The following is a 22,233-nucleotide window of genomic DNA, read 5'->3' as shown; positions in this document are numbered from 1 at the left end:
ATATATACAAGTATAATAATGAACATATGATAATTATTGCCAGAATCATGATAAAGGGATTGTATTTATCCTAAGTGTTGTACACTAACAATTAAAAACCATGTCAGAATCTAGTGAGTCTCTGTAACTATGTTAGAAATGCAGATTGGCACGTCAGACATGAAGGTGACAGGCAGAAAAAATATCTCATTATTTCCCCACAAAAGAATCATAAGAAGGGGTATGTTGGGGTTGCTCTAAATTTTGATTGGTCCATTCTGTCAGTTCACAAAACATGTTTGGAGTTTGTTGAGCAAAACTATTCAACCTTTCTTTTTGGATGTAATTGAAACTTAAACAAGATTCAGAAGTGTGAAACCCAGTGATCAAGAGTTATTTACCATTGAACATAGTCACCATGCTACTGCTGCTGTATTAGTCTTGTTTGTGACAAGTTGCTAGTTTTCCAGAGATTTCTTCAATCTGAATAATTCTCTTCCTCTAACAGGATGTATCCCAGTTCACGTGGCACTCAAAGGGTGACTACTTTGCCACGGTCATGCCCGACGGTCAGACGAGGTCTGTTCTGATTCACCAGCTGTCACGACGCAGGTCACAGAACCCGTTCTCCAAGTCCAAAGGAAGCGTGCAGTGTGTGCGCTTCCATCCGCTAAGACCTTTCTTGTTTGTGGCAGTAAGTACCACTAGGAGGGCGTGAATTGGGTTGCAGTGGACTCTTTTGGAAAAAAAATCTTTGAAGCATTAGTGTTTGATCGTTTGTAAATATTTCTGTGGATGTTAAAATTTTAATATGGCAGTTTTTAATAACTGATATGTGAGTTTTGTGCATGTAAACTGCTTATTATGCCTCCCTTCAAAGAAGAGGGGGTATATTGTTTTGCACATGTCGGTAGGTTGGTCCGTCCACCAGATGGTTTCCGGATGATAACTCAAGAACACTTAGGCCTAGGATCATGAAACTTCAGAGGTACATTGCTCATGACTGGCAGATGACCCCTATTGATTTTGAGGTCACTAGGTCAAAGGTCAAGGTCACAGTGACTCGAAATAGTAAATTGTTTCCGGATGATAACTTAAGAACGCTTACGCCTAGGATCATGAAACTTCATAGGTACATTGTACATCACTCGCAGATGACCCCTATTGATTTTCAGGTCACTAGGTCAAAGGTCAAGGTCACAGTGACGTGAAACAGAAAAATGGTTTCCAGATGATAACTCAAGAAGGCTTACGCCGAGGATCATGAAACTTCATAGGTACATTGATCATGACTCGCAGATGACCCCTATTGATATTCAGGTCACTAGGTCAAAGGTCAAGGTCACGGTGACTCGACACAGTAAAATGGTTTCCAGATGATTACACAAGAAAGCTTACGCCTAGGATCATGAATCTTCATAGGTACATTGATCATGACTGGCAGGTGACCCCTATTAATTCTCAGGTCACTAGGTCAAAGGTCAAGGTCACAGTGACTCGAAACAGTAAAATGGTTTCCTGATGATAACTCAAGAATACTTAGGCCTATGATAATGAAACTTCATAGGTACATTGATCATGACTGGCAGATCTATTTTCAAGTCACTAGGTCAAGTTCACAGTGACAAAAAACGTATTCACACAATGGCTGCCACTACAACTGACAGCCCATATGGGGGCATGCATGTTTTACAAACAGCCCTTGTATTTGTTATGCTTTCCTAGAAAAAAAGAATAAGGTTTACTATATGCTGTTAAATGAATGGAAATCCCGTGTACACAAGGAGAAACCAAGCAAAGAGCTTGTTTAAGTAAACAGATGATGTTATAGATGTTAAACGAAAGGTTCTGTTTGGATAAGCCGAAGAGCTTTAACCATATTCATAAAGTGAACACTGAAGTCGGTTTAATTTTCTAAAATATATGTGTTAATGTTGTTCTGTACATTTCAGACCCAGCGCTATGTGAGGGTCTACAACCTCTTAAAGCAGGAACTCAGTAAGAAGTTGCAGGCAAACTGTAAATGGGTGTCCAGTATGGCGGTGCATGCAGAAGGTAAGCCAGGGGTCACTAAGGGTCATTGTGGAATGGTATCTGCCTTCAGTTTATCCACGTGCTGTCTTTTAAAAGCATCATTATGTTTTGCTGTGTAAATGTTCCCATTCTATACATAGATGGTGATGTCACTATGTTATTGTCACCTCTATACTGAGGCGCATCAAATTCCCCTGGTTTGGGGAATCATCCTTCCGCCAAAGTAGTTAATAAAATTTCGGAGGAGCATATAGTTGCCAGTTTGTCCTTCAGTACTTCTGTGCGTCACACTTTTGTTACAGTTTCTCATAGCGCCTTCACTATTTTACCGATCTCTTACATATTTGGCATGTAGGTACCTTGCATGGACCTCTACCTTTTGATGAGGTTTGAGGTCACTGGGTCAAGGTCACCGAGGCTAATAATAGATATTCCGTCACACTTTTGTTACTGTTTCTTTTAGCGATTTCACTATTTTACCAATCTCTTACATATTTGGCATGTAGGTACCTTGCATGGACCTCTACCTTTTGATGAGGTTTGATGTCACTGGGTTCAAAGTCAAGGTCACCAAGGCTAATAAAAAAAAAAAATTCTGTCACACTTTTGTTACAGTTTCTCATAACGCCTTCAATACTTTACCGATCTCTTTCATATTTGGCATGTAGGTACCTTGCATGGACCTCTACCTTTTGATGACGTTTGAGGTCACTAGGTTAAGGTCACAAAGGCTAATAATAGATTTTCTGTCACACTTTTTTTACCGTTTCTCATAGCGCCTTCAATACTTTACCGATCTCTTTCATATTTCCTCTACCTTTTGATGAGGTTTGATGTCACTGGGTTCAAGGTCATGGTCACCGAGGCTGATAATAGATTTTCCGTCACACTTTTGTTACAGTTTCTCATAGCGCCTTCAATACTTTACCGATCTCTTTCATATTTGGCATGTAGGTTCCTTGCATGGACCTCTACCTTTTGATGACGTTTGAGGTCACTGGGGTCTAGGTCACCGAGGCTAATAATAGATTTTCTGTCACACTTTTTTTACAGTTTCTCATAAAGGGCTAGCACTGGCCCAAAATTTTTTGAGCCAACCAGATTTCGTTTTTCGGCGCGCGAAAAGTGGTTTGAAATAATAATATATCCTATCAACTTGATCATATTTCTTTTGATGACAACAAGGGCATATCACATATAATATAACATGCAGTTTTCAATATAGAAATAATTATTATGGTACTTTTCAAAGTACAAACATAAGTCAATTGTACATGTACACTTAACAGTGGAGTAAGTTGTCCCAAATTTGAAATCCTGAAAATTAGGCCGGGGGTCTTAGAACCAGGAACCCAACAGGAATAAGGGCAAAGCCCCCCACCCCACCCAGAGACTTACAAATTGTTCTTTGTTATAGTCTTTCAAATTGCAATTTCAAGTGAATACAATTCGAAATAATATAAACCACATCGTCTGTATTACCGCATATGTATTCGGCATTCTATTTCTTCTATAAAGAACTCCGGAAATAAATTTAAATCAGCGAAAAATAATGTATCCGAAAACGACAGTCCGAAAAATTGTACGCGTTCTGCACTTGAAATAAAATTTGCATATCGTTTGATTGCAGAAAATGAAAATTGGTAGCCTAGCAAATACGTAATAAATATACCATTTGGTTGACATTTTTCTTTACAATAGCATAGCTTGTGAGTAAAACAACTTAATTATCTCCTTTTATTTCAAACGATAACGTCGAAAGGTGTAACATCATCAACATAGAACTAATTATTTAATGATCATCCTTTAATTCAGATCGATAGTCCGTAGACAGGTCTGAAGTGATCGGCTGAGAAATTATTTATTGTTGCTCTTGTCATTCGTTTATCTTTAAATACGACGTTTGCCAGCGGCCGATAATTTGTTGGCAGACGACAATATCAACTGTGTATTCCAAGTGTCTACGCATGATTGACCCAATATTATGTGTGAGCGAACTCAATGTTGATTGGCCAGCTACGCTTCAATAACAATAAGGTCAAGCGATGTCTCCTGTTCTGGTGCAGAATGGTTTTTGTTTATTGTTCAATTTGCGAACACTTTTAATGAAACAAAGAGAAAACTATAGAAAACCAGTCTGGATTTAAATGGCGGATAATTTCAATGAAGATTTGCGAGATTTTAGCATTTTCGCAAATCAGAATTTTCTTGAGCCAATTTCTCAATATTTTCGCAAATGGCTCAAATGGCGAACAACAGCGCGAGCCCTGCTCATAGCGCCTTCAATACTTTACTGATCTCTTACATATTTGGCAAGTAGGTACCTTGCATAGACCTCTACATTTTGATGAGGTTTGAGGTCACTGGGTTCAAGGTCAAGGTCAAGGAGGCTAATAATAGATTTCCGTCACACTTTTGTTACAGTTTCTCATAGCGCCTTCAATACTTTACTGATCTCTTTCATATTTGGCATGTAGGTACCTTGCATGGACCTCTACCTTTTGATGAGATTTGATGTCACTGGGTTCAAGGTCAAGGTCACCGAGGCTAATAATAGATTTTCCGTCACAGTTTTGTTGCAGTTTCTCATAGCGCCTTCAATACTTTACTGATTTCTTTCATATTTGGCATGTAGGTACCTTGCATGGACCTCTACCTTTTGATGAGGTTTTGAGGTCACTGGGTTCAAGGTCAAGGTCACGGAGGCTAATAATAGATTTCCATCACACTTTTTTACAGATTCTCATAGCGCCTTCAATACTTACTGATCTCTTTCATATTTGGAATGTAGGTACCTTGCATAGACCTCTACCTTTTGATGAGGTTTGAGGTCACTGGGGTCAAGGTGAAGGTCACCGGGGCTAAAATTAGATTTTTTTTAGGTGGTAATTAACACATAGATTGACAAAACGCATCATCGGGGAGCATCCATCAGTTTCACTGATATTCTTGTTTTATTGCGTGTTTAAAATGAAATGTTGTTTTAAGAAATGTTATTTAATGATGTTTTAATGTGATTTTGAATCTCTATTAAGACTGAAAGCGATTATCAGAAGCATGATTACCTGACCTACTTTCGCTTTCACTTTTCACTCATAAAAGAAGTGCTACCCACAATTTCTTGGGCGTTAGTACACAGGTCAGTAAGACCAGTGTGTACACAATGATTTGTTCCAAGAATTGTATGTGAACAATTGATGACACCAGAGTTAAAATTTATTTTTAAAAGAATATATACTAGAAACAGATTTTTAATTACTGCTTATTGAAATCTGTTTATCCATAAGAATTGTGGCCATAACTTGTCCAGACTTTAACTTTGTCATTCATAGTGCAATTTGAAAATAACATAATTCAAATAAGTACCATGATTTGGCGACATACGGCATGTACCACCTGTATCTCTACCTGGAAGATTAAGGTCACACTTTTTGCAATAAACAGCTGTTTAGGGCTGGAACTTTGCCATTCATCGTGCATTTTTAGCTAACCTGTCACGAAGTGACATGGTGAGTTTATGTGACCGTGCGATGTCTGGCGTCCGTTGTGTGTGCGTGCGTCCGTCCGTCAACAATTTGTTTGTGTAGACAGTAGAGGTCACAGTTTTCATCCAATCTTTATGAAATTTGGTCAGAATGTTTATCTTCATGAAATTTGGGTTGGGATTGTATTTGGGTTATCTGGGATCAAAAACTAGTTCACTAGGTCAAAAACTAGGTCACATAATAGGTCAAATAATAGAAAAACCTTGTGTAGACAATAGAGGTCGCAGTTTTCATCCAATCTTTATGAAATTTGGTCAGAATGTTTATTTTGATGAAATCTGGGTTGGGATTGTATTTGGGTCATCTGGGGTCAAAAACTAGGTCACTATGCCAAATAATTGAAAAATCATCAACAATTTGTTTGTGTAGACAGTAGAGGTCACAATTTTCATCCAATGTTTATGAAATTTGGTCAGAATGTTTATCTTGATGAAATCTGGGTTGGGATTGTATTTGGGTCATCTGGGGTCAAAAACTAGGCCACTAGGTCAAAAAATTAGGTCACTAGGTCAAAAACTAGGTCACATAATAGGTCAAATAATAGAAAAACCTTGTGTAGACAATAGGGGTCACAGTTTTCATCCAATCTTTATGAAATTTGGTCAGAATGTTTATATTGATTAAATCTGGGTTGGGATTTTATTTGGGTCATCTGAGGTCAAAAACTAGTTCACAAGGTCAAAAACTAGGTCACATAATAGGTCAAATAATAGAAAAACCTTGTGTAGACAATAGAGGTCGCAGTTTTCATCCAATCTTTATGAAATTTGGTCAGAATGTTTATCTTGATGAAATCTGGGTTGGGATTGTATTTGGATCATCTGAGGACAAAAACTAGGTCACTAGGTCATATAATAGAAAAACTGTCAACAATTTGTTTGTGTAGACAGTAGAGGTCACAGTTTTCATCCAATCTTTATGAAATTTGGTCAGAATGTTTATTTTGATGAAATCTGGTTTGGGATTGTACTTTTGTCATCTGGGGTCAAAAACTAGGTCACTATGTCAAAAACTAGGTCACTAGGTGAAATGATAGAAAAAACTTGTATAGACAATAGAGGTCGCAGTTTTCATCCAATCTTTATGAAATTTGGTCAGAATGTTTATCTTGATGAAATCTGGGCTGGGATTGTATTTGGGTCATATTGGGTCAAAAACTAGGTCACTAGGTCAAATAATAGAAAAACCGTGTGTAGACAATAGAGGTCACAGTTTTCATTAAATCTTCATGAAATTTGGTCAGAATGTTTGTCTTGATGAAATCTGGGTTGGGATTGTATTTGGGTCACCTGGGGTCAAAAACTAGGTCAATAGGTCAAATATTAGATAAACCTTGTTTAGATAATAGAGGTCACAGTTTTCATCCAATCTTTATGAAATTTGGTCAGAATGTTTATCTTGATGAAATCTGGGTTGGGATTGTATTTGGTTAGTCAGGTGAGCGATTCAGGACCATCATGGCCCTCTTGTTTAAATAACGCACCACAAATTACCATCATGCGTACACCACACTTTGCGTTTAACATTGGTTCAGTTACATTAAGATCTCACTTAGAGGTCAAATGTTAAATTTTAGGCCATGAAACTGATTGTCTGGACTGTATTTTTATGTCCCCCACTATAGTAGTGGGGGACATATTGTTTTTGCCCTGTCTGTTGGTTGGTTGGTCTGTCTGTCTGTCTGTCTGTCTGTTTGCGCCAACTTTAACATATTGCAATAACTTTTGCTATATTGAAGATAGCAACTTCATATTTGGCATGCATGTGTATCTCATGAAGCTGCACATTTTGAGTGGTGAAAGGTCAAGGTCATCCTTTAAGGTCAGAGGTCAAATATATGTGGCCAAAATCGCTCATTTTATGAATACTTTTGCAATATTGAAGATAGCAACTTGATATTTGGCATGCATGTGTATCTCATGGAGCTGCACATTTTGAGTGGTGAAAGGTCAAGGTCATCTTTCAAGGTCAGAGGTCAAATATATGTGGCCCAAATCGCTTATTTTATGAATACTTTTGCGATATTGAAGATAGCAACTTGATATTTGGCATGCATGTGTATCTCATGGAGCTGCACATTTTGAGTGGTGAAAGGTCAAGGTCATTCTTCAAGGTCAGAGGTCAAATATATGTGGCCCAAATCGCTTATTTTATGAATACTTTTGCGATATTGAAGATAGCAACTTGATATTTGGCATACATGTGTATCTCATGGAGCTGCACATTTTGAGTGGTGAAAGGTCAAGGTCATCCTTCAAGGTCAAATATATGGGTCAAAATTGCGCATGTAATGTCACTTCTGCAATATTGAAGCTAGCAATTTTATATTTGAAATGCATGTGTATCTCAAGGAGCTGCACATTTCGAGTGGTGAAGGGTCAAGGTCATCCTACAAGGTCAAACATCATATAGGGGGACATTGTGTTTCACAAACACATCTTGTTGTCATTTATAATGCAGTTTAAAAATCACTTACCACACGTGACTGCCATGAGTAGGCAACATGTCCTGGGTAACAACGGTCTTGCTCAAAAGTCACACTTATATTAAATTTGGCCTCAAATCAGTTTGTCAGGACTGTGACTTTGTCATTCATCATATAATTTTTAAGTAACAAATCACAAATAACAAATTCTGACAAAAACAACTTGTTTGTACTGTAACTTCCTTCTTCATTGTGCAACTTTAAAACTATTTACCACCAATTTTTAGCGAGGCTGTTTTCGGAAAAAACCAGAGCTATTGTCATAGCCAGCTCGTCGTGTTGTGTCGTCCGCCGGCGTCATGCTAAAACCTTAACATTGCCTCTAAAATCAAAGTGCTTCCACCTACAACTTTGAAACTTCATATGTAGATGCACCTTGATAAGTTCTACATGCCACACCCTTTTTGGGTCAAAGGTCAAGGTCTCTGTGACCTCTAAAAAAAAAATCTGACAAGCTTTTGCAGCCGAGCGTGGCACCCATTATGAGGTGCTCTTGTTACCATGTTGCGACTGTGTGTCATGTGAAACAACCGTCTGCCTACATGAGAAGTTGAGGTCAGACACACAAGTCAAGGTTAGAGTTGGGAGGCTGTAAAACAGCTTGCCAAGAATATCACTTCATCTTGCTATTTTGAAATATTGAACCATTGTGTTTCACTTGTCACACATTATGCTTGACATCATGCCTACAGGCATCTAGTATTATATTTTGTTACTTTGTTGTGCATTGGTTTCTGTGTGGAGCCCTTGATTAAATATATCTATGATATCAAATAATATTTGTGTAGTCCTGTAAGATATTGTATTTTATGCCCCCGGATCGAAAGATCGGGGGCATATTATTTTTGGTCTGTCATTCATTCATTCATTGTGTGTGTCCCAAAACTTTAACCTTGGTTAAAGTTTTGCAATAACTTTTGCATTATTAAAGATAGCAACTTGATATTTGGCATGCATGTGTCTCTCATCGAGCTGCACATTTTGAGTGGTGAAAGGTCAAGGTCATTCTTCAAGGTCAAATATATGGCTTCAAAGCGGCGCAATAGGGGGCATTGTGTTTCTGACAAACACATCTCTTGTTTACTTAGATCTTTTCAAATGAACGATTTTAACAAATGCTAATGTTTCTGAAAATTTACATGTGAACTATTGACTGTATAATATGACTAGTTAACTGACACTTCTTGTTGTCACTGTACAGGAGACAACGTGATACTGGGCAGCTATGACAGCAAGATGAGCTGGTTTGACCTGGACCTGTCTACAAAACCATATCAAACCATGAAGTATGTATTGAGTTTAGTTTTAACATTTTTATTTTAGATTGATTGATCAGATTGAAAGCCAGAGTAGGGGATAACCTTCCAAGTTCATTCCTGGGTAGAGCCAAGTACTGAGAGCTAATAGGGGGACATGTTGAGAATTCTCCCAATTGGAACAGGATCCATATCAGGGACCTCCCACTTGCAAGGTTGACACCATATCCACTGCATCAGTGCGTTCGTGTATTGTGGGTGTTAAGATCTGTGATATTTGCCTAAATACATACACTGGAGTGATTCTAAGTGGGAAGTAGAAAAGAGGCGTTTGCAAGTATTTGTAAAGAGTGGTTGATAAAAACAGATTTTCCACAATATACCATGTGGCCCTTTTGAAACTGCACTGAAAAAACTGAGAGTGATTTGCATTTATATATATACACCAAGCATTGTTTGCTTTGAGTATACTGGAATCAACCTGTCAGTTGATTGTTTGGTCATTTTGTCTGTCCCACTGCACATGCGTACTTTGTATCGTGAACTTATATCTCAATTTTTCGCTGTCAACATGAAATTGTATAGATATGTTGAAGTGTCAGGAGTTATTAGCTCATCTATTTTTTGAAAAAAAATTATGAGCTATTGTCATCACCTTGGCGTCGGCGTCGGCGTCGGCGTCGGCGTCGGCGTTGGCGTTGGCGTTGGCGTCGGCGTCCGGTTAAGTTTTGCGTTTAGGTCCACTTTTCTCAGAAAGTATCAATGCTATTGCATTCAAACTTGGTACACTTACTTACTATCATGAGGGGACTGGGCAGGCAAAGTTAGATAACTCTGGCATGCATTTTGACAGAATTATGTGCCCTTTTTATACTTAAAAAATTGAAAATTTTGGTTAAGTTTTGCGTTTAGTTCCACTTTTCTCAGTAAGTATCAATGCTATTGCATTCAAACTTGGTACACTTACTTACTATCATGAGGGGACTGGGCAGGCAAAGTTAGATAACTCTGGCATGCATTTTGACAGAATTATGTGCCCTTTTTATACTTAGAAAATTGACAATTTTGGTTAAGTTTTGTGTTTAGGTCCATTTTTAGCTCATCTATTTTTTGAAAAAAAATTATGAGCTATTGTCATCACCTTGGCGTCGGCGTCGGCGTCGGCGTTGGCGTTGGCGTCGGCGTCCGGTTAAGTTTTGCGTTTAGGTCCACTTTTCTCAGAAAGTATCAATGCTATTGCATTCAAACTTGGTACACTTACTAACTATCATGAGGGGACTGGGCAGGCAAAGTTAGATAACTCTGGCGTGCATTTTGACAGAATTATGTGCCCTTTTTATACTTAAAAAATTGAAAATTTTGGTTAAGTTTTGCGTTTAGTTCCACTTTTCTCAGTAAGTATCAATGCTATTGCATTCAAACTTGGTACACTTACTTACTATCATAAGGGGACTGGGCAGGCAAAGTTAGATAACTCTGGCATGCATTTTGACAGAATTATGTGCCCTTTTTATACTTAGAAAATTGACAATTTTGGTTAAGTTTTGTGTTTAGGTTCATTTTATTCCTTAAGCATCAAAGCTATTGCTTTCATACTTGCAACACTTACTAACTATCATAAGGGGACTGTGCAGGCAAAGTAATGTAACTCTGACTGGCATTTTGACAGAATTATGTGCCCTTTTTATACTTAGAAAATTGAAAATTTGATTAAGTTTTGTGTTTAGGTCCACTTTATTCCTACAGTATCAAAGCTATTGCTTTCATACTTGCAAGATTTATGAACTATCATAAGGGGACCGTGCAGGCAAAGTTATGTAACTCTGACTGGCATTTGGACGGAATTATGGGCCCTTTATACTTAGAAAATTGAAAATTTGGTTAAGATTTATGTTTTGGTCCACTTTACCCCTAAAGTATCATAGATATTGCTTTCATACTTGGAACACTCACAAACTATCATAAGGGTACAGTAAAAGGACAAGTTGCATAACTCTGGTTGTCATTGTTACGGAATTATGGCCCTTTTTTGACTTAGTAACTTTTAATATATGGTTAAATTTTGTGTTTCGATCCACTTTACTTCTTAAGTATCAAGGCTATTGCTTTCAAACTTCAAATACTTACATGCTATCATGAGGTTACTGTACCTGGCAACTTGAATTTTACTTTGACCTTTGAATGACCTTGACTCTCAAGGTCAAATTATTAAATTTTGCTAAAATTGCCATAACTTCTTTATTTATGATTAGATTTGATTGATACTTTGATGAAACTACTCTTACCTGACATACCACAATAGACTCCACCCAAACCATCCCCCGTGCCCTCCCCCCCTCCCCCCCCCCCTATTTTTTTTTATTTTTTTTTTATTTTTAAGATCATCTCACAAATGACCACCACACCCTCACACTATACCCCCCCCCCACCCCCCCACCCCCCCCCCAATGTTTTTTTTGATTTTTTTTTTATTTTTTTTTTTAAGATCATCTCACAAATTACCACCACACCCTCACACTATACCACCCCCCCCCCCCCCCATTTTTTTTTTTAAAACGGTTATGTTTGAAATACCGTCCAACCATCGCACCCAAACCCCCCCCCCCCCCCCCCCTCTCCCCCCCCGATTTTTTTTTTTTTTTCGCTTTTTTGGAAGATAATGTAATAAATGTCCACAACCCCACACTATGCACCCCTCTTCACTCCACTCCTCCCTCCTTTGTGATTGAAAATGAGAGTCCCTTCACCTTTAAAAAGAAAATAGATGAGCGGTCTGCACCCGCAAGGCGGTGCTCTTGTTTTTGTTTATGTTGCGATATTCTTTTGAGACTAATGTATATACATTTTACAAATACTCCCCAAGTTTTGAACCTGCTGGATATGCGGGGTATCTGTCATCTTAAATGACTGTTCTAGTTTAAAAAGTTATATTTTGAAATACATGATAAAGTGAAAATATCAATATACCAAATGTCGCTGTAATTTATGAAGTGCTTTTGGCATTGATCATTTTAACAGTTCATTTTGGGGGGAAACAAAGCTCAAACCTCATTTTCAAACTTTACAAAAACATTGGATAAATCCTATATTTCTGTACTGACATGACATTATTTCATATTGAAAATATTATTTCACCAAATTATGTCATGTGAATGTTCAGTCAGATAATATATAACCAGTTCAATCTCTCAAAATATATTCCTAAATATATGTAAAGCATGGTCTGAAATGCATTTCCAGGCACCACAAGAAGGCCATCCGACAAGTGTGTTACCACAAGAAGTACCCTCTCTTTGCCTCAGCCAGTGATGACTGCTCTCTCATCGTCTGCCACGGACGAGTTTACAAGTAGGTGCTTAGCAACCATGCAGTGAGCTGTGTCAACCTTTGTAACCTTTTATGTATGTTTCAGGTTTTCAAATTCTTTTTAGCTTACCTGATTGCTCAGGTGAGATTGTGTGACCGGTCTTTGTCCGTCGTCCGTCCGTTAACATTTGTTTGTGAACACTCTAGAGGGCACATTTCTTTTCCGATCTTCATGAAACTTGGTCAGAAGCTTTGTCCCAATGATATCTCAGTCGAGTTGGAAACTGGGTCATGTCGGGTCAAAAACTAGGTCACTAGGTCAAAAAAAAGAAAAACCTTGTAAACACTGTAGAAGTCACATTTCATGCCCAATCTTCATAAAACTTTGTCAAAATGTTTGTCTTAAGGATATGTTGGTTGAGTTCAAAAGTGGTTCTGGTCCCTTGGAAAACACGGCCGCCAGTGGGCGGGGCAGTTTTCCTTATTTGGCTATAGAGATACCTTGTAAACACTCAAGAGGCCAAATTTTGTGTCCCATCTTCATGAAACTTGGTCAGAACATTTGTCCCAATGATATCCCGATCGAGTTCGAAATTGGGTCATGCTGGGTCAAAAACTAGGTCACTAGGTCAAAAACTAGGTCACTAGGTCAAAAAAAGTAAAACCTTGTAAACACTGTAGAAGTCACATTTCATGCCCAATCTTCATGTAACTTTGTCAAAATGTTTGTCTTAATGATATGTTGGTTGAGTTCAAAAGTGGTTCTGGTCTGTTGAAAAACATGGCCGCCAGTGGGCGGCGCAGTTTTCCTTATTTGGCTATAGAGAAACCTTGTAAACACACCAGAAGTCACAATTTTTGCCCAATCATCTTGAAAGTTGGTCAAAAGATTGGTTTTATTTATATCTCGGAAGAGTTTGAAAATGGTCAAGATTGGTGAAAAAACATGGCCGCCTGTGGGAGGGGCATTTTTCTCTATATGTATAAAGTGAAAACATGTTAACACTCTAGAAGTCACATTTTTGGCCCAATTTTCATGAAAGTTGGTCAGAACATGTGTTTCCTTGATACGAGAGTTGAGTTAAAAAATGGTTCCGGTCAGTTGAATAACATGGCTGTGAGGGTGGGGAATTTCTTATATTTATATAGTAAAAAAAGCTTGTGAACACTCTAGAAGTCACATTTTTTGCCCAATCATCTTGCCACTTGGTGAAAAGATTCGTTTTATATATATCTCAGATAAGTTTGCAAATGGTCCCGATCGGTAAAAAAACATGGCCGCCAGGGGGGGGGGCAGTTTTCCTTATGTGACTAGAGAGAAACCTTGTGATTGAACACTATAGAATTTACATTTTTTGCCTAATCATCGTGAAACTTAGTCAATACATTGGTTTTATTGATTTCTCGGACAAGTTGGTAAATGGCTCAGATCGGTGAAACACACTTTTTAGCTCACCTGATTGCTCAGGTGAGGTTTTAGAATTGGTCTTTGTCCGTCCGCCCACATTTTGTTTGTAAACACTAGCATTCACACTTCAAAAGCATTCTATATGAAAGTTGCTGAAAAATCTCAGTCAAGTTTGATAATGAGCAAAATCACATAATTAATGCCATAATTATTGCCCTTAGATTGTCCAAATTTTCATTATATTATACGAAATCCTTATAAACACTCTAGAGGTCACAATTTTGTCTCAGATTTTATGAATCTTGGTCAAAATATTTATTTTTGTAAGCAAAGTTTGATGTTTGGTAAGGGGGGTCAACTCAAAATATAGGTAACCAGGTCAAATGTTACAAAAACAAAAACACTCCATATGCCAGAGTTTTGGTTCAATAATGATGAAACTTGACCAGGATGTTTGTCTGGGCAATATCTAGGTAAAGTTTGACATTAGGTAAAGATTGAATGAACGGATTCCTCTCAGGTGAGCCAACTAGGGCCATCTTGGCCCTCTTGTTTAGTTAGTTGTTCAGGATATTTTGAAGGATATCTACCACTTACAAATTTATTTTTTACTGTGTTATCAAATTGACTTTGTACTGTGCTGGTTGATTGAAGCCAGTTCAGTTGATTTTGTGAAGTAATATTAACAACTTTTTTTCTGCTGATCAATGAAAGTGATCATTTTGAAAGCTGAAATTGGAAGTAGAGTCCAACCTGACTTAGAGGCAACCTGGAATAAGCAGTTATTGTAGATTCTACCCAACGAAAAACAGTCTTTATTTCAACTTAGTTTTATGGTCACCTGATGTTAACTGCCAGCAGCCAGGATATTTAACCCTTTGCCACTTATGTACATATTTTCATGCATTTATAGTCCCTTGCAAAGTTAGATTTAATTAAAGACCTTTCTTAATGTATGCAAGTTTTAAAGGCTTCATTGCCAAACCTTAGATACTGATGAGCAGCAAACTGTATACAACCTGAACAGACTGCGGATACTGGCAGGCTGTTCTGGTTTTATGCTGCTTGCACATAGCCATTTTGACTTTGCATCTGAGTGGGAAAGCGTTAACACAAAAAGCCATTTGTATGCTGTGTTAAGGGATCACGAGGGGGTCATTTTGAGATGCAAAAGTATACACTCCATTCAATTGTTGCTGTCGCTCACCTCTGATGTTATAGTGTCTATTGGGCTGTAAAAGAATCTGATAGTAGTACGTTAACTGCCTTTGATATTAAAAATGCAGCCAGCTGTGAGTAAATATGATAAGTTTAGATGAGTTTGTGTTTGTTTTAATGAAAATGATTAACAACTATCTTAAAATTGACTAAAGCAGCCACCTGTCTACAGCAGCCACTTGGACCACTTCCCTTGTCTGGCTTCCGTACTAATGTTGGACTGTATTAAACCTTATACTGTAATTGAAGTTGCTCAACGCTTGTCAACAAGTTTGTAAACAATGTTTAAATTGTTAATGATGTTTAAAGTTATATTGGTTTACTGGGAAGGGGTTAGATTGCGTTGAGGCAGAAACAAGCAATCGGTGGTTTCCGGTCAATATTTTATCCTAGAAATGATCAATCTTGATTGAACTTTGCATACAGCAAGCTTGCATGTAGACCGTGCTTATGTATGTATTTGGGGCTCGTCAGGTAAAGGTCAAGGTCACTGTAAATGGCATAGAAGGGAATATCTGATACCCATTGTTTTGTCAGTTATAGCAATGGAGTTTTGTGTGTGTGTGTTTCAGTGACATGCTGCAGAACCCTCTGATTGTTCCTGTCAAGGTCCTGAGGGGCCACAAGGCGGAGAAAGGGGTGGGCATCCTAGACTGCGTCTTCCACCCTTCACAGCCCTGGATATTCTCCGCAGGGGCTGACACCACTATACGACTTTACACTTGATGATGGGGTCTATGTTGCAGGGACTGATGCCACTATTCGACTTTATACTTGATGATGGTCTCTATGTTGCAGGGGATGACGCCATTATACAACTGTACACTTGATAGTCTCTTTGCAGGGGCTGATGCCACTATATGACTTTACACTTGAAAATGGTTTCTTTGTTGCAATTGAAACAGTCTTAGATAGTAGTTATTTGTTGACATTACGTTGTTATTGCTTCTACTCTGTTGACATTACGTTGTTATGGCTTCTACTCTGTTGACATTACGTTGTGATGGCCTCTACTGTGTTGACATTACGTTGTGATGGCCTCTACTCTGTTGACATTACGTTGTTATGGCTTCTACTCTGTTGACATTACCTTGTTATGGCTTCTGCTCTGTATGACTTGCCGGTATTATCCTGACACAGACCTGTCAGTGTGTTTGGATCAATATGAGCCGCGCTCTGTGAAAAGGGGGTTTAATGAATGTGTGCAAATTGTCGCCCCTGATCAGACTGTGCAGTCCACACAGGCTTATCATGGACGACACTTTCCGCCTAAACTGGATTTTTGCTAAGAATAGTCAATCTGTAAACAAAAAATATAAAAGCGAAAAGTGTTGTCCTTGATTAGCCTGTGTGGACACTTTAACGCACATTCATTAAACCCCCTTTCACAGAGCACAGCCCAATATGTATTCATAAACAGTTATGATCAATGCATTATTTTCCATACATATTGACATAAATTAATTAAAGCTTATGGCTCTGAATGTACTGATATAGCATCAACTTGTTAAATACATGTTCAAGTGAAATGAAGTGCAAATATAGAACACACTTTAATCGCTTATTTACGGTAACTTAAGTAGAGCATTTGGTAAATTTTGGCAATATTCACTTGTTGAATTATGCTGACACAACGTTGATATGATAATTCAATTACTTCATTCTGTTTGTTGGTTAAATAGTTTTTACAAGATAGACAATTATACACTTATAGTTACTAGGAAGAAAAATGCACCTGGTTGTTACAATTCGAGATTTTAGTCATGAATAATAATGGTTAGCAAACCTTTATATGTGCTTTATGTGTGTGTCACTATGAATACTCAATCTTTGAAATGTAACACATTTTCAGCTTTAAAGGAGTTTTGCAATGAACAGAAGTCGTTCATTGTTCATATGTAAAGTAAAGATATCAATGTATAAAAAAAGTATCCAATAAATGTGAAGTGAAAGTTGTTTCTCATTGTCTTTTGTTGTTACCAAGGAATATGTCTGTCATTAGCCGTGTTTGGGAGGTTGAAATAACCCCTTGTTTAAATATTCGCAACTTTAGTAGAACGTAGGTATGAACAAATCTAAGGCCCCACTGGGTGTGTATTCCAAAGTTTATGGTCTTTCTGGTAGAACGTAGGTATGAACAAATCTAAGGCCCCACTGGGTGTGTATTTCAAAGTTTATGGTCTTTCTGTAGGTATGAACAAATCTAAGGCCCCACTGGGTGTGTATTTCAAAGTTTATGGTCTTTCTGTAGGTATGAACAAATCTAAGGCCCCACTGGGTGTGTATTTCAAAGTTTATGGTCTTTCTGTAGGTATGAACAAATCTAAGGCCCCACTGGGTGTGTATTTCAAAGTTTATGGTCTTTCTGTAGGTATGAACAAATCTAAGGCCCCACTGGGTGTGTATTTCAAAGTTTATGGTCTTTCTGTAGGTATGAACAAATCTAAGGCCCCACTGGGTGTGTATTTCAAAGTTTATGGTCTTTCTGTAGGTATGAACAAATCTAAGGCCCCACTGGGTGTGTATTTCAAAGTTTATGGTCTTTCTGTAGGTATGAACAAATCTAAGGCCCCACTGGGTGTGTATTTCAAAGTTTATGGTCTTTCTGGGCCTGAGGCTGCATTATGTGAGGACCTGGAATGTACCCCAGCATTTCTACATACCGGTAGTTTGCCTACAAGACTCACGAAAGTGGGTTACGAATATCGACTTATAGCTGCAATCTCCAGTTATTTAGTTGTTACGTTTTATTATGTGGGGAAACCCCACCTGTCGGTTATGGTGACAACAAACTCGCATGCTTCGGAAACGGGTATTGAACCTGGGTCGCTTAGGTGAGAACCGCACTGAAAAATATGCTACACAATTGTAAGGCCTCAATGAATAATGATGTGCTACACAATATGACATATTGTTAGTGAACGCACAGCAGATAAAAATTGTTAATTTTTAGCACCTGTGCTTTTGCCATTTATCAACGACTCCGTAAACGCACTAGAACCAAAAATATTGCTTAATCGTCATGAAACTTTTCGGATTAAAATTTTGGTCATTATATCAAATTAAGAAATAAGCTTATGAATTTTCTCCTTGTCACACCATGGTTAAGATTTTAACTTCATGTGACATCACATATGTAGCTGCGCTTACGTATTTAGATTGTGATATTTTTTATTCCGGTTAGCGACCTAGGGGCCATCAATTATATCGTGTCTTTATGAAGAAGTATATAGCTTTAAGGGTCAGACGTGTACGATTTCATAAACGCAATAGTTATACTGTGCGACATGCCTTCAACGGTTTATGGGAAAATATAGGTGATTTATAGGCGATTAAAAAAGTTAAATGACGTCATTCGTTGGACAGTACATGATTTTTCCACTTTTTTCTAATTCCTTTCCATATGTCCATAAACAACGTTAAAAAACAACAAAATGTTTGCTAAAGATTATAATGATCGAATTTTTACCTGAAGAAGTTCCCAATCAAATTTATTGTGATCCGTCTATACATAGCATCCATCATTGTTGTTCATGTCATCACTCACAGATTTGTATTTTTCTAGATGTCACGTTTGTTCGCTCAATTTTGTTCAGAATGTTGCTATACTCTAGCAGTCCACGTATGACTCGATCTTGATTACACATGGTCAATCGCTGTCAGAAACTATCAGCAGTTCAAATCCAATATAAAAGTTACTTAAATCAGTGCAAGCAATTTAAGTTCAAAATGAAAGCTTGATGAAACATGGTCAACATATTTATCCGGCAATATTATGGTGAAGTTTTTTTCATGAATTTTGGCCTGTATTATCAATCCAATTCTTAGACTTTAGGCTTAGAATATTGAATATTTTCATAATTTAACGCTTTAAAAATTGTTAATTGAATTTGTTAAGTCTATTCTGCATATGGAAAAGTGTGCTTATGACATACCGTTATACCATTAATACACTATATAGTCTTACTCTGACGTAATATGCCTTAAATTAAAGTAGATTAATTGTGCTCAGGTCTATGGAATGGTGAATACGGGTCTAGGTTCAAGTCTATGAGTGTAATCAGTCTATGGGTTGGTGAATACAGTTCCAGGTTCAAGTCTGAGTCTTTGGGTTGATGAATACGGCTACTGGTTCAAGTCTATGAGTCCATAGTTTGGTGAATATGGGTCTAGGTTCAAGTCTACGGGTTGGTGAATACGGGTCCAGGTTCAAGTCTATGGGTTGGTGAATACGGGTCCAGGCTCAAGTGTATGAGTCTATGGGTTGGTGAATAAGGGTCTAGGTTCGAGTCTATGGCTTGGTGAATACGAGTCCAGGCTCTAGTCTACAAGTCTATGGGCTGTTGAATACGGGTCCAGGCTCAAGTCTACAACTCTATGGGTTGGTGAATACGGATCTAGGCTCAAGTCTTTGGGTTGGTGAATACGGGTCCAGGATCAAGTCTACAAGTCTATGGGTTGGTGAATACGGATCTAGGCTAAAGTCTTTGGGTTGGTGAATACGAGTCCAGGTTCAAGTCTGTTAGACTTTGGGCTGGTGAATACGAGTCCAGATTGAAGTCTTTGAGTCTCTGGGTTGGTGAATATGGGTCCAGGTTCAAGTCTGTTAGTATATAGGCTGGTGAATACGGGTCCAGGCTCAAGTCTATGAGTCCATGGGTTGGCGAATACGGGTCCAGATTGAAGTATTTGAGTCTATGGGTTGGTGAATACGGGCCCAGGCTCAAGTCTATGAGTCTATGGGTTGGTGAATACAGTCCATGTTCAAGTCTAAGAGTCTATGGGTTGGAAAATACGGTCCTTGTTCAAGTCTAAGAGTCTATGGGTTGGTGAATACGGGTCCAGGTTCAAGTCTATGGGTTGGTGAATACAGGTCCAGGTTCAAGTCTATGGGTTGGTGAATACGGGTTCAGGTTCAAGTCTATGAGTTGGTGAATACGGGTCCAGGTTCAAGTCTATGGGTTGGTGAATACGGGTCCAGGTTCAAGTCTAAGAGTCTATAGCTTAGTGAATTCGGGTCCAGGTAGCCGAGTCAAATCTTAAAACAACTTAACTTTTTTACCACTCTTAAAGCCACATGTATGATTAAATCTTGATGGAATTTGTTTAAAAAAATATCTTGACACTATCAAGGCCTAATTCGAATCATGGTCAAGTGGAGGGGGGGGGGGTAATAGGTTACCGGGTCATTTATAAGAATAAAGTTATTATCACTCTAAAAGCCACGTTTATGACTAAATTTTGATGAAAAGTTGTCAGAATTGTTATCGTTCAAAGGTCTACCAAGCAAAAGTAGATCAAAATGTAAATCCTAGAAAACCCCTGGTTTGAATTCTTTAGGCCACATTTATGACTCCATCGTGATAAACCTTGGTCAGAATTGTAATATTGGCAATATCTAACCAGGTTCAGAATCAAAATTTAATAAATTGCAATAAAACACCATGCTACCGGGTCAATTCTTAGAAAAACTTGTTTTCACTTAAGAAGCCTAGAGTTAGGTGATGATTAAATGTTGATGAGACTAGGTCACCAAATCAAATCTTAGAAAAAAGCTTCAGCTACTCGTGAAGATATTTATTTCTCTAATGACTCGATCGTTTATTACAATTGGTTATCAATAATTATTGTCTATAATTTATCGTGTAATTTCGTTCGCGGGTTTTGGGACTTTCGAGCCTTGCATATTTTTAACCAGGTTTTCCGAAGGAAAAAACTGGTTATTAGATTGGCGAATGCGGGCGGGCTGGCAGGCGGGCTGGCGGGCTGGCTGGCGGGCGGGCGGAACAAGCTTGTCCGGGCCATAACTATGTCGTTCATTGTCAGATTTTAAAATCATTTGGCACATTTGTTCACCATCATTGGACGGTGTGTCGCGCGAAATAATTACGTCGATATCTCCAAGGTCAAGGTCACACTTTGAGTTCAAAGGTCAAAAATGGCCATAAATGAGCTTGTCCTGGCCATAACTATGTCATTCATTGTGAGATTTTAAAATCATTTGGCACATTTGTTCACCATCATGGGACGGTGTGTCGCACGAAAGAATCACGTCAATATCTCCAATGTCAAGGTCGCCACTACTAAAAATAGATTTTTTTTAAAAACAAACTTACAAAGGGGGTTAATTTTGTTTGTTCATTTCAAAAGTTCAGTTTGAGTTTTCTCCCTTTATCAGATTTTTTTTTCACAATGAAAACCTGGTTTTGTGACAATTTTGTCCCTTGTTTAAATACGAATTGATTGTTTTTGTTTTTTGATTTTCGTCGTTTTCAACAGTTTTCTAGTCATATGGTGCATTAGGCTCAAAGTTTTCTTAGGATATCTGCTTGACAAGTATTGCGTGCAAGCACTTATGAAACTAAATGACAACTGCTACGTTTGCAGAGGTATGGAGAATGACCAATACCTACACAAGTTATTTGGTCGGTAATCGAGCCCGCGATATAAGGATTTGTAGCCCAGTGCTCTAACAACTTAGACATATAAGTTGTGCTCTAAAAAAAAAATGGGCATAATGCATGTGCGTAAAGTATCGTCCCAGATTAGCATGTGCAGTCCACACAGGCTAATCAGGGACGACACTTTCCGCTTTTATGACATTTTTCGTTTAAATGAAGTCTCTTCTTAGCAAAAATCCAATTTAGGCGGAAAGTGTCGTCCCTGATTAAACTGTGCGGACTGCACAGGCTAGTTTGAGACGATACTTTACGCACATGCAATATTCCCCGTTTTCTCAGAACTCGACTCATTTAAGTTGTGCGCACAGGAATGACTGGTATATCTTGTTAATATCTACGCCGTGATAATATGATGTGAATTGTCTTTTTGAAATACGATGACAGTGTTGTAGTATGATGTATACATCAAATAACTTATTAATCGTTAAGATTAGAATAATAGTAAATAAGAAAATATACAAACGAGAAAGTTTTACCGCATTTATTTTTTAGTATGAACTGATGTACTGTTTGATTCATCAAATTACAAATTTTATGAAGA

General features: G+C 38.1%; 1 protein-coding gene across 1 annotated transcript in view; it reads left to right on the top strand.

The window, feature by feature from the left end:
* Nucleotides 1–17,183, top strand: part of LOC127834538 (ribosome biogenesis protein bop1-B-like) — a 48,023-nt gene extending 30,840 nt beyond the window's left edge. The window contains exons 14-18 of the mRNA XM_052360443.1: nucleotides 488–673; nucleotides 1,932–2,034; nucleotides 9,245–9,329; nucleotides 12,540–12,647; nucleotides 15,804–17,183. Coding sequence (XP_052216403.1) covers nucleotides 488–673; nucleotides 1,932–2,034; nucleotides 9,245–9,329; nucleotides 12,540–12,647; nucleotides 15,804–15,957 — 636 coding nt within the window. The 3' untranslated portion in view covers nucleotides 15,958–17,183. The remainder of the gene's footprint in view (nucleotides 1–487; nucleotides 674–1,931; nucleotides 2,035–9,244; nucleotides 9,330–12,539; nucleotides 12,648–15,803) is intronic.
* Nucleotides 17,184–22,233: the final 5,050 nt, after the last annotated feature.

The sequence above is a fragment of the Dreissena polymorpha genome, chromosome 6 (genome assembly GCF_020536995.1).
Source record: "Dreissena polymorpha isolate Duluth1 chromosome 6, UMN_Dpol_1.0, whole genome shotgun sequence".
In the NCBI taxonomy this organism is placed as follows: Eukaryota; Metazoa; Mollusca; class Bivalvia; order Myida; family Dreissenidae; genus Dreissena; species Dreissena polymorpha.
The sequence above is the reverse complement of the archived record's forward strand: the minus strand, read 5'-3'. Positions and strand labels throughout refer to the sequence as shown.